This window comes from Typopeltis vanoorti, chromosome 13 (genome assembly GCF_054136105.1).
Source record: "Typopeltis vanoorti isolate ZY-2024b chromosome 13, IOZ_Tvanoo_1.0, whole genome shotgun sequence".
Taxonomy (NCBI): Eukaryota; Metazoa; Arthropoda; class Arachnida; order Uropygi; family Thelyphonidae; genus Typopeltis; species Typopeltis vanoorti.
Genome location: NC_143561.1, coordinates 81,916,595 through 81,929,047, shown reverse-complemented (window position 1 = coordinate 81,929,047; position 12,453 = coordinate 81,916,595). Strand labels below are relative to the sequence as shown.

The following is a 12,453-nucleotide window of genomic DNA, read 5'->3' as shown; positions in this document are numbered from 1 at the left end:
TTCTTTATATCTATATTCATTCACTTAATTTTCACTATGTCCTGACCTTGAGTATGCAGTTTGATGCTGCTTCTCCCACTCCCATGCATCATTGACATTCTTTCTCTGTAGTTTCTGCTCAAAAATTATGTCAGAGTTTGTCATAATTACCAGCTTTTATAGTTCAACATAATTTATTCTTATATATTCATAAATTATTCAGGTTTTCAACTTGCAAACAAACATTTGTATTAAGCAACCAAAACGTATCCTAGAAACTGGTTTCTTAATACAAACATTGAGGATTATATTTCATAATATGATTAGATTTTACTGTCTTGAGAGCTGTTTCAGTTTCCATTGGTCCTTGTTGGATAGAAACTTATGGGAGTTTATAATTATCAAGTATCTTTAGTTAGGAATTTGTATGTCTGCTGTTAATTTCATATTTACATTTTACATGTTTCTAAGGAATCTCTATAACACAAGTCTCAGTGGTCACAGCTTTTTTTTTCTTTGTCACACTTTTATATTATCCATCACTTCACATCTGTGTAGGAGTTTTTTATTTGCATGGGTTCTTCCCCCCCCCCCCCACCTCTTTAAAGAATCTGTTTTAAGTGTCGATCATTTTCTTATCAAAATTAATTCTGTAACACATTAAGGCTTCTGACAGTTAGGTTTTTGCATCTTTTGTAATATGTAACAAGAGAAGCAATGAAGGACTGCAGTAAGCCTTTTATTGCTTCTGTTGTTAAATTATGTTCTTTTCTACTTGGGATAAGAATGAGCAGGTACATGTTCTCATTGGGGATACTTACACTGTATTTATGTCACGTTTTAAATATCTTTTTAATAAACTACATTATAATGCTCTTTCTACACATACCGACCACTGAATTAGAAACTTGTTTAATGCCATGCTGGACTTACTTTAGCTCAAATTAAAGCACATATGCAGCTTGGCATGGATTCCACAAGGTTTGGATTGCTCCTATCTACAACATAGCAGGCATTCACCAGACAATTCTTTAACTGGTTCAGAATTGACAGAAGAGGATTTTGCTCATTGATCTGTTTTTTTTAACATGTCCTGTACATTCTCAGTGGGGCTCAGATCCAGGCTTTGTGGCTGCCAGGGAAGATGGTGGAAGTTACTCAACCACTGTTGAACAATTCTTGCACAGTGGACAGTAGCATTGTCCATGAAACAACTGTCACCTGCTGGATAAAAAGTCAACATTGCAGGATGGACTTGTTTGGCAGCAATTGACAAAGGGCCCATTCTGTACCAATAGAACGTGCCCCACACCATGACACCACACCCAGAACCTTGAGTTGTGTTTACAAGGCAAGCTGAGTTCATTGCTTCATGGGGCTCCTGCCAACTCTCTGGCTGCCATTAGTACAGAGCAGGGCGTGTCGTGACTCATCAGACCATGACTTTTTTCCAGTGTCCAGTCATGATGTTCCTGGCACCATTGTAGATTAACTTTTTGACTCTTCACACAAATCAGTGGTTTCCATATGTATAGGAATGCAACTTCCCATATCGATCCTCTTCAAACCTGTACATAGTTCAATGAGATATGGGGCAGGAATAATCTTCCTTAAATTCTTCAGTCAATTACTGCACACAGGAAGTTATGTTTATCTGTACAAGCCTTCTCAGACTAAGATGATCTTGTTCCTGTCTTAGGACTACAGTCACACCTCTTAGAGAAGCAATGTGGGTTATTTTTCCACTGATTAAACACATGGGATCCCTCACCTTTTGAGAAATCAGTCATCTCTGCTGTTTTCAAAATCATGGCTCCAGCCAGTCAATATCCAAAAGATTCTTTGTTTTTCCCATTGTGATCAACACTGTTGACAATTACTACTTGCAGCATGCTTAAATCGTTGCCTAGAACACATACACTGTGTAAGTGACGTTTATGCACATCTACATAAAGGTTTCTAATTTAGTGGCTGGGATGTGTAGTTACTGTGCTTATAACAGTTACAAATGAAATTAGTAGTTCCCTTATTCTTGTTTTTTTGCTGGTCTCTTATGTAACATTTTAAGGAAAGTTTACTTCCCAATGAGAGAATGAAAATCCTCTAAACATTATATTTAATAAAGCCTTCAATGAAATTTATGGAACTGTATTCACAGCTGTTATGACGGGGTACTGGTTGAATAAATTATATGGGATATGCCCGAACACCGAAGTAGCAATACTGCAAGGCATCAGTTTTAAACAGATCTGAAAGTTGGATTGGAATAAAGCAGTTTGAGAAAAACTAGTAATTTTTGCTACCTTTTGCATCAAATCATTTCAAATCATTAGCATCATATCATTCTAATATTGTTCTACTGTTCTGTACCTGGAAAGCAGCAGTAATTTGAACTATTCTACAATTTTCTATGGAAATTCTTTTCCTATCCACCATATGCTTTCCCCCAGTACAATGTTTGCACAACTATACTCAGACTCATATGGACACAAAGCACACTAATGCATTAATGTCAAAATACATCAAAAAGCGAAACGAAATCTTCATGAAAGAAATATATCATAAAATAATCATGACAGTATTTTTCTTATTTCTAGATACTAGATAAAGCACTGACTTTAAAAAAAAGTTTTGAAGTGTGTGTGTGTGTGTGTGTGTGTGTGTGTGTGTGTGTGTGTGTGTGTGTGTGTGTGTGTGTGTGTGTGTGTGTGTGTGCGCGTGTGTGTGTTTTAACTGTGTAAATTACTAATAGCATTGTTAAAACATTTAGGACTATATGGAAGATGTTCATGGAAAAGAAATTCCTTTAATGCATACAACAGTTAAAATCCCAGGACAAAAACCTCGTGGTTCTAGAAGCCAAGGAGCCCCTCCAAGTGCATCTTCTCATCAAGTCAATGAACTTGCATCTGATCTCAGCACAATTTCTTTAGGAACAGGTGAGTTGCAAAACATTGATTTCCAAAATAGCTTAACCAATTCTCGAATAATGAAAAGCCTAATCAAATTAACAATCAGTGATCTTACAAAGCTATAGATACCATGATGGAATTGATAATGCTCCCCCATCATGGAATGATTTAAGAAGCAGTTGAATACCACCATCATCTGTCTATCAGTTTGGTCCTACTTTTGTAGATGCATATGCTAACTTGCTATCTTTGCAGTCAGAGTTAATTATTTTGCTAACTCTGTTGCTAATCTTGTTAATCTTGTCCAAAAGACTGGACAAGATTACCAGGCTTCAGATTTCTTTGTGTATTAATCACATGCAGATGAGGTAATGGTTTTCCAAATACTATAAAAAATTGCTCATGACACATTATATGCATCATCATCATAGTTTATTCACAATATGATGCAATGTGAAAAGGGAAAAGAGATTTACGTTAAAAATTAAAGATTGCAAATTATGGTCTTCCAAGTCTCTTTATCTTGAGCTAACTGGTAGATGTCAAATGGAGTTTTACAGTTCAGCCTATTGATGGTTTCACAGATGTATTATGAAGACTGTTTGCATGGTCTTCCTCTACTGCGATTGCCATCTTCTAGTTTGTACAGGATGAGAGATTCCAAAAAGGGTGAGACTTCAGGATGTTTGAGTTAATTTCTAAGCCATCTGAGTTGTAGTTTTTTTTACTATATTGACAAGTGGTTCTTGCTTAGCCAGATTTAGCACAGCAGAGTTAGTGACACGATCCATCCAATGATCAGTCTGAGACGTAGTTCTGAAGGAGTTTATATGATTTTTTTTTTGTGATTATTGTCCAGGTTTGAGAACCATACCAGAAGATGGCTCTACTGGTTACATGGTATAGTCTATCTTGTCTTTAACGATGTTAATGATGATTTCCAGATAGGGTAGAGTTTGTTATGGAAGACTAGAGCCAGCTGTTTACATTTTCTAATATCATTTTTTGTATTGCAAACTTTGAGAATACTTTGGACTTTTGAATGTTGATTTGCAGACCAGTAAGTTTAGTCTGTGCCTCTAGTAGAACTGAGATGTTTTTGTGCATTTGTTGGTTTTAAAATAGATCTTATGTGTTGATGGTCTGGAAGATGTTCAAGCATACCAAGAACAAATAAGGTGCTAGTACATCACCTTGAAGGACTTCTTGTCACTGGAAAGGATTCAGATGTTTCTGTTTTAAAGATTACTGTAGCATTGTAATCTTTATAAGGTTCTGAGATTGCTTGTATCATTTTTGAGGATAGACCATAGAAGCTGAGTATTTTAAATATTGCTTCTCTATTAATGAAGTCAAAGGCTTTTTGCATTATACCTCTTCTTAAAAAGCATTCTTTTTATGTATACAGACTTACTTTTACAATAACTAGAGTCCACAAATAAACCTTTTGTTAATGGTAGATATGATACATCAAAGATATATGAGAAAGTTGAAAAAATCCTTTAAATAGTCAATGCATGGTCTTATCTCCTCATAAATTTTTTTTATGCTTTTCCTTGTCCTGTGCTTCTTTATTAGATCCTCTGCCCATGTGATCTCTTGTACTTTGGACAGACAGGTGATCCTAGACTGTTTAAATAGATAGACGTCAAAGTTCAACTTGCTGGCTTTAAGCACAAAGCTTGAAATCTGGCTTCACAAATCAAGCCACATAAACTGGCCATAGATTCCATTAGAATAACATATACTAATACTACATAAGAGTAGTTATTATTTTAAAAGAAAATACCAGGTGAAGTGTAGTGATGAATAGCATATCTGGTTAAAATGTCTCTAATTAATGGTGCACAATTGGTGATGTTGGTTTGTGTAAGAGTTTTTCCCCCCCTTGGGGGGGTACATGATATTTTGTGTTTTTGGATTTTTTGAGGGACGTTTTTTATTTTTGCATTTTTGATATCTTTTAAAAATTTTTTGTTGATTTTTGTGGGGATTTTTTAAAATCACAGAATGCTATAATTTTTATGCTCTTTCACAGTGAAATACTTTGTTATTGAGAAAATTTATGGAGTGAATTAATTTAGGAATGAAGGTTTTGTGGACATGATTCTCACACAGGGAGTGCCTGAACTCAATTCATAGTCTTGACCATGCTCCCTACAACCTGCTATACTTGGACTTCCTCCAGGCAGAATAAACAGCAGCAGAATTATTCTTGAGCTGATCAGGAAGCCTCCCTAAAAAGTCCCCAATAGGTTTGTTTTCTGTGTACTATCTAGTGTCTCGCCTGTGGGAACTGCTTTACTGCTGCACTCATATGGAGGATGTGCTAGCTCCTTAACTGAATAATTACAGTATTGCATACCTGCCAAGCAAGGCCACCACCACCCACACTGCATTTGAAGAAAGGGAAGGAACAAAAACAGGATACCCTACTCTAGATGCAAAACATGGTATTAGCCACTACACCCCTCTAGTCAGCAGGGCACCAGTGTTTCATCATACGGTCCGACTCTGCAAAACAACTACAAGACTGTTGTTCATCTTAACAACATTCATCTACATATTAAGTTAACTATCTAATTAGAAAACAACAGATCATTGTCTTTTTTTTTTTTTTGGACACTCTCCTGGAGGTCATGAACAAAATAAACTTATCTGTTCATTCTCTTATAGACTGAAACCATTGAACACAGGGAGATACCCATGCAAAGTGCAAAGCATATGAAGCAGTTGTTGCACTCCTGTTCTTGTGGATGACAGGGTATGAGATAATGAATTGTCTCATACCCTGACAATTCATTGGTTATAGACAGGAGACAATGAATTGTCTCCTGTCTATAACCAAATACACAATTACACACTAAGATGATACATCCTAGTTTGATGCAAATATATTAATCCTCAAGGTGAATGACTTCTATAGAAGCTTTTATACCAATTTTATAATTTTTGTACCAAGTGATCACTGATTTATTTGCTAGTGCCAATTGTGTAATAACTTGATTGAATTTTAGAATATGATTTCTTCATTTGAAACTTAATTTTTTTTAAAGAGAATTTTTACAGGGAGCTATTAAAAGATTCCACATTTCTGTTGGACATAGCAACAACACACGTCACAGATTTCCTGTATCAAAAAATCTGTGTGAGAATACTTCCTTCAATGTCATTTTACATGGCTTTTAATTAAGATCATGTAGCATGCCCTTTACAGTTTCAGCTGTTGAACAGCAGGATGCATTTGAAAGAAAGTTAGCATCAAGTGTTGTTGCAGACTTGGAAGGGGTAAGGCAAAAAAGTTTTTAAGATGCAAGTGATCACTGCACTTGGAGAGCAAGTAATTGACAAAATGCAAACTTTGAGTGGTGCATAATTCAAAACTAGCTAAATTGATGCTGAATGTTTAGGATGCACTCCTGTGTTACAGCCTGGTCAGATAAAAATATTACATGGTTATCAAAGCATAAGTCTTATTGTTCCTGAGTAGAAAAACTGGAAATCAATCTATCAGTGCATTTAATGGAAGAACTGAATCTGCTACATATCACAGTAAAATATTTCCAATTTGTTAGGATCTTCAAAAATATTCCAAGATCTAACTTCATTAAAGTATATCACAGGAAATTATGAGTTTTCATTTATAATCTGAAAACTAAGCAGTTTTCAGATCATATGAGTAGGTCTCATTGAAAAAGCCCTTCATGTGACTCCACGACTAGAGAAATCTAGATAGAGTTGCTTAAATGTCAAGAGCATCTGATCAAGTTTATGCATACTAACAAAAGCACACGATTTTAAGAGAGTAGCTCGTTTATGAATTTCATATAACTATTTTAGTATATGAAATTAATGAACTTAATGTGAGTTCATTTTAAAAATGTTTCATCATTTAAAAAATCTAAAACGTGTAGTAAAATTCATTGTGATCTTTCTCTGAGGTAAATAAAATATGAAATCAAGTTAGATGAGAGTTTGGTGATTGTTCAAAGTATGCGCTATTGCCATCTGGAAGATCCATATCAAGGAGGTGATTCTGGAACTTAAGTAGCTCCTTGTACTAATTCATTTCATTTTTAATTTCTGTTGATTATTTCCTTTACCATTATATATTCAATATATATAATATTTTATAGCATCTAATGTGGTATAGTATTAAAGTGAACTGCTAAAACATCCGTGGGTTTGATTGCAATAATAAATTTGTATTTTAACCATTAATTTCATGCTGATTATTATCTTCATACCAAAAGTTTTAAGGTAACACTTCCATCTCTCATATGTTGTTTTCTAAGGCATTATATACTAACTGGTGGTGGAATTTGGTGATGGTGATGGCAAGACTTTTTTTCCTCTTCAAATGACCTAAAGTTTGAGGTGCATGTTATATTTTTAAGTTTAAAAATATCTTATTGTGCTATATATATATATGTGTGTGTGTGTGTGTGTGTGTGTGTGTGTAAAGATCTATACTAAAAACTATGTGAATAATAATAATGCAAATTACCTACTGTTTACATGTATGATGATTACTTGTTTGAATTATGCAAACAAAATAATTTCACACAATTTTCTTACATGTTTTGATGAAGATAAGTAGCTAAAAATGCTCCATATTGGTCATTTTATGAAGCATTCAAAATTTTAATAATTCATTACTTTTCTTATGCATATATATATATATATATATATATATACCCTAGTTTTCATGAATGGTGATAGTAATATTTTATGTATTTTCATGTAATAATTCTACTTCACTTTTCTAAAATTCACAACAGGTCATCATATGCCCTGATTGTCTGGATGGTTACTATATCCTCTCTCCAACTAACTGGTGCTGGGTCAAATCCCTCCATGAGCATTGATGTTTATGATTGTCTTTAGGTGGGAGATGAATTTCGTTACCTAAAGTGGCTTTAAAAAATTCCCTGTTTTAGTCTCTAGAGCAGAGTTTCCGGTCTATCTAAAAAGTAAATAAAAAATACAAAAATCGAAAAAAAATCTTTAGCTCGCCCATGGAATTAATTCTATGTGTTTACAGAAAATCTTTTGTGAGTGGTTTTGTGAGTAATAAAAAAGATGGCTAAAAAATTATTTGATTCCTGAAATTGGAGGTTCATTATTTTCACTCCATCTGCAGAGACAAATGTTTACTTGACAATAACCAGCAGTTATTCATGTATCTTAATGCTTTAGATCAATATTGCATGATCACCTTAATGAAAAATAATCAAAGCACACTTTCTTGAACACTAGAGGCAGTTTGAAAATTTAATGTTTCAAAACCTAAATGTTTGCTTGAGGCACAAACCTGATGCAACCAGTTAAGTTATGATAAGGAGAATATTTGCATCATCTCTTGTGATACACTTTTTTGTGATGAGCATGTAGATTTTTTTGACCAAAAATCGAATGTGACATACGATAACTGACGCTCGGTTTAATAGATCATGATAATATAGATAGTTAAACTAACTAGTTTTGCCACAAATCCTAGTGGCTTCTTCTGGGTTAGATAGAACATAAATAAATAAAAATAAAATAAAATAAACACGAACCATTACATAATGGGGTGCTTAAGGGGCAAAGTGTAAAACTGAGAGGAGACCTCCACATAGCCTTTAAAGGAATGCGGAGAACCGACCAGGGCTTCTGACCTAATGTCCACTCCTCACCTTCTCGTGGTGCACCTTGTTGGGTATCTACTTGGATACTGAACAAACAAGGATGGGCTGGTAATTTGGGATTTAGCCGACCAAATTGTATTCTTATTGGTTAAACCAAAATAAAAAATGATGGTACAACATGACAAAATTTCATGCCGACTGGGGCATCGCCCGGTTAAACAAGGCCCCCTGTTGTTTTCACCAGGGAACCAGGGCAAACAGCGAAAAGTCAGCTACTGGAACAAATCTGAAAACAAACCCCAACTGAACATCACCAGAGTTAAAGATCGGTACTATCAACGTAAGAAGCCTGAATGGCAAAGAAATGGAGCTAGCTGAGGAATTAGATAAGTACCAGATCGACATAATAGGGGTGACTGAAACAAAAAAGACCAAAACTGGTGAGATCTTTCTGAGCAATAAATACAAAATGTTATATTCAGGCAATGACAATCAAGGAAAAGAAGTAGAGTAATGCAGGCAAAACAATATTTTCCCACATTACTTTACTTGAGACTGACTGAATGGCAGTCAGTCTCAAGTAGAGTAATGTGGGAAAATATGAGAATGGGGAACTGGACAATGAGACTTATTTGTGCCTATGGTCCCACAGAAGGTTCTACTAAGGTAGAAGTGGAGGAATTTTTTGAGGCTTTAGAAAAAGCAACTGACACAATGAAAAATGAAAAGTTGGTCCTTGTTCGGGATCTAAATAGCAGAGTAGGAAATGATTGTGAGACATACAAAAATATTTTGGAAAATTTTGAGAAAAGAGCAAAGCTAATAATAATGGCAAATATCTGTTGGATTTCTGCTCAGGACATGAACTGGTTATTACTAACACCATGTTCCAACATAAAAATGTGCACAAATTCACATGGAGAGAAGAGGCAATGAATAAGAAAAGTCTCATTGACCATGTTATTGTTGATAATGATGTTTTCTCCCTGGTGCAGGACACCAGAGTGTACAGAGGATTTGAAATTGGAAGTGATCACTATTTAGTCTTGAGCAAGATAAAATTGAATTTCATATTGAAAAGAATAATACGTAAGAAAGTTTTAAAGCGAATAAAAGTTGAGCAGCTCTCAGATGTGAACTGTAGACTAAAATACACAAAGATTATTGAAGAAAAAATGAAAGAGTTTGAGAAGAGGAATCAAACCTTGGAGATTCAGTGGCAAATTCTGAAGAAAACATTGATTGATTCTGCCAGAGAGGCATGTGGTGAAGTTGTCTGTAAGGATAAAAAAAATCAGAACTCCCTGGTGGACACAGGAAATTAAAGAGGCAGTGAAGGAAAAGAAGAAAGCATATCAAAAGTTCCTGTCAAATAAGTCAGCTTGTTCTCTTACAGAATACAGAGACAAATGTAAGAAAGCTAAACACTGTGTAAAACTAGCTAAACAAAAGTCATGGGAGGACTTTGGTAAGAACATAAAAAATAAATATCAAGAAGGTGGCAAGATATTCTGGAGCTTGTTGAAGAAGCTCATGGAGGAAAGAATGCTTTAAAAGTAATTAGAGATGATAAAGGTGACATTAAAATGGGAGAAAAAGATATACTTGAAGTATGGAGTAATTACTTTGAAAAACTGCTAAATTAAACAAGCAGTGATGACAGCACAGTGGTAAAAAACACTGATCAGGCATGCAGTCAGGAATACATATCCATACTTGAAGTAGAAAAAGCCATCAAAGGCTTGAAATGTGGAAAGGCAGCAGGAGTAGATGTTATTCAACCAGAAATGCTGAAGTATGGTGGTATAAGAGTCTTACAGTGGCTGCACTGCATAGTTCAGAAAGCCTGGACAGAGGGACGAATTCCCAATGATTGGAGTAGCGCTCTCATAGTACCCATATATAAAAAGGGAAATAAAACTGCATGTGAGAATTACAGAGGTATTTCCCTACTGAGTGTTCTTGGCAAGATCTATGCAAGTATACTTGAGAAATGGTTGAGAAGAATTGTGGAAGAAAAGCTTAGTGAAGAACAAGCTGGATTCAGGCCAAATAGAGGCTGTCAAGATCAGATCTTCACTTTAAGACAAATAGTCGAGAAAGCATGGGAATATAACAAAGATCTGTATTTAAGTTTTGTCAATTTGGAAGAGGCATATGACAAGGTGCCAAGAGAGAAGCTATTCAATATGCTGCAGTTCTATGGTGTCAATGGGGCATTATATCAAGCAATACTTAGTCTTTATTTGAGTTGTAAGTCAGCAGTTAGAATTGAAGGAAGTACGGGAAAATGGTTTAATATTAAATCTGGTGTGAGACGAGGATGTACATTTTTCCCTCTGTTATTCATTATCTATATGGATCACATTATGAAGGAAAGTGGTATTAAACATGATATCAAAATTGGAGATGTTAATGTCAGCTCTTTGCTTTATGCAGCTGATGTTATGCTTCTAAATAAATCCTCTACAAGTCTGCAAGATTCTCTGACTAAATTGAATAGCTGTTGTAATAGATATGGTATGAAAGGCAGCAATAAAAAGACAATGAAAATAGTCAGAATCATTGAAAATGTCAACTGTGTTGTGAATGGAGAACCTGTGGAACAAGTAAAATATTTCAGCTATTTAGGCACGATTTTTACTGAAGATGGTAAATTAAATATAGAAATAGACAACAGAATCAGCAAAGCTGGTATGGTGGGAATTCAATTGAATAAATCATATGGGATAAGAGAGAAATTAGTCGGAACACTAAATTAGCTGTATACAAGACAGTGTTCAAACCAGTTTTAACTTACGGATCTGAGAGCTGGGTCAGAAGTAAAAGACTTGACTGAAGACTAGAGACTGCAGATATGAGAGTCCTGAGAAAGATTATAGGCGTGAACAGATGGCATCAATGGCAATATCATATTAAAAACGAGGATATTAGGAAAGAACTTGACATTGTCAGCATCCAGGAATTTCGTTAGCAGAGCTAATCTCAGTGGTATGGTCACTTCAGCAGAATGGGCAAGGAATGATTAGCAAAACACGTGCTCTCTGCCAGGTTGGCAGCAAAATGACCCACAAGAAGACCAAGATATAGGTGGATTGATACGGTACAAAGTGCCTTAGACGATAGAAATATAAGATCTGATAATGTTGGAGTCTTGACAAGTAACAGACTGATTTGGAGGAAAATTGTAGATATTAAATTAATAATGATGTAATTTTTTTCATGTAGTACTATCATATCCTGTACACCCCTTGAGGGTACATGGCAGGAATTTGATGATGACCATTACATAACTAAAACCGAACATCTAAGAACCATTACACAAAAGGAAAAAAGCAAATGCATGGAGCAATGGCTTGAAAGCCACTCTTATATTAAGAGTTTCAGGAGATTGGCGATTTTGAGAGATTGCCTTACATAGAAGACAACTTCAGTGGCTGCAATATAAAGAGGCTACGATAGTTATCCACTTGCAAGGCACACTTAACAGAAACGAAGGAATGATTTTATGATATTTGGAAGTCAGTTATTAGATCTTTCCACGTGTCAGACTTTAACTTTTCTGCCAAATATCATGCACACCTACTGAACAATGACTGACCCATGCTGGCTTCCGTGCTCTATGTGTTTCTGTTTTTTTTTTTTTTTTTGTTAGTTTTTTACTTTTGTGTAATGATCCCTACACATTTAGTTTTAGTTATGTAATGCTTCTTGTTTTCCCTTATTTTTTTTGTTTTTCCTAACTCAGAAGAAGCCACTAGCATATGTGACAAAACTAGCTGGTTTTAACTTTCTTATATATATTATCAGGACCTATTAAACCCAGTGTTAGTTATCACTTAAACAACTTTTGTATTTTTTTACATTAAGCCTCATAAACTCAAAGAGCTATACATGTTGTTCGTCTAAAGCAGACTTCTACAAGCACCAAT

At 35.0% G+C, this 12,453-nt stretch overlaps 1 protein-coding gene across 1 annotated transcript in view; it reads left to right on the top strand.

Annotated features, from left to right (window-relative positions):
- Positions 1 to 12,453, top strand: part of LOC150100317 (centaurin-gamma-1A-like) — a 418,649-nt gene that overhangs the window by 326,254 nt on the left and 79,942 nt on the right. The window contains exon 11 of the mRNA XM_090402635.1: positions 2,750 to 2,918. Coding sequence (XP_090258761.1) covers positions 2,750 to 2,918 — 169 coding nt within the window. The remainder of the gene's footprint in view (positions 1 to 2,749; positions 2,919 to 12,453) is intronic.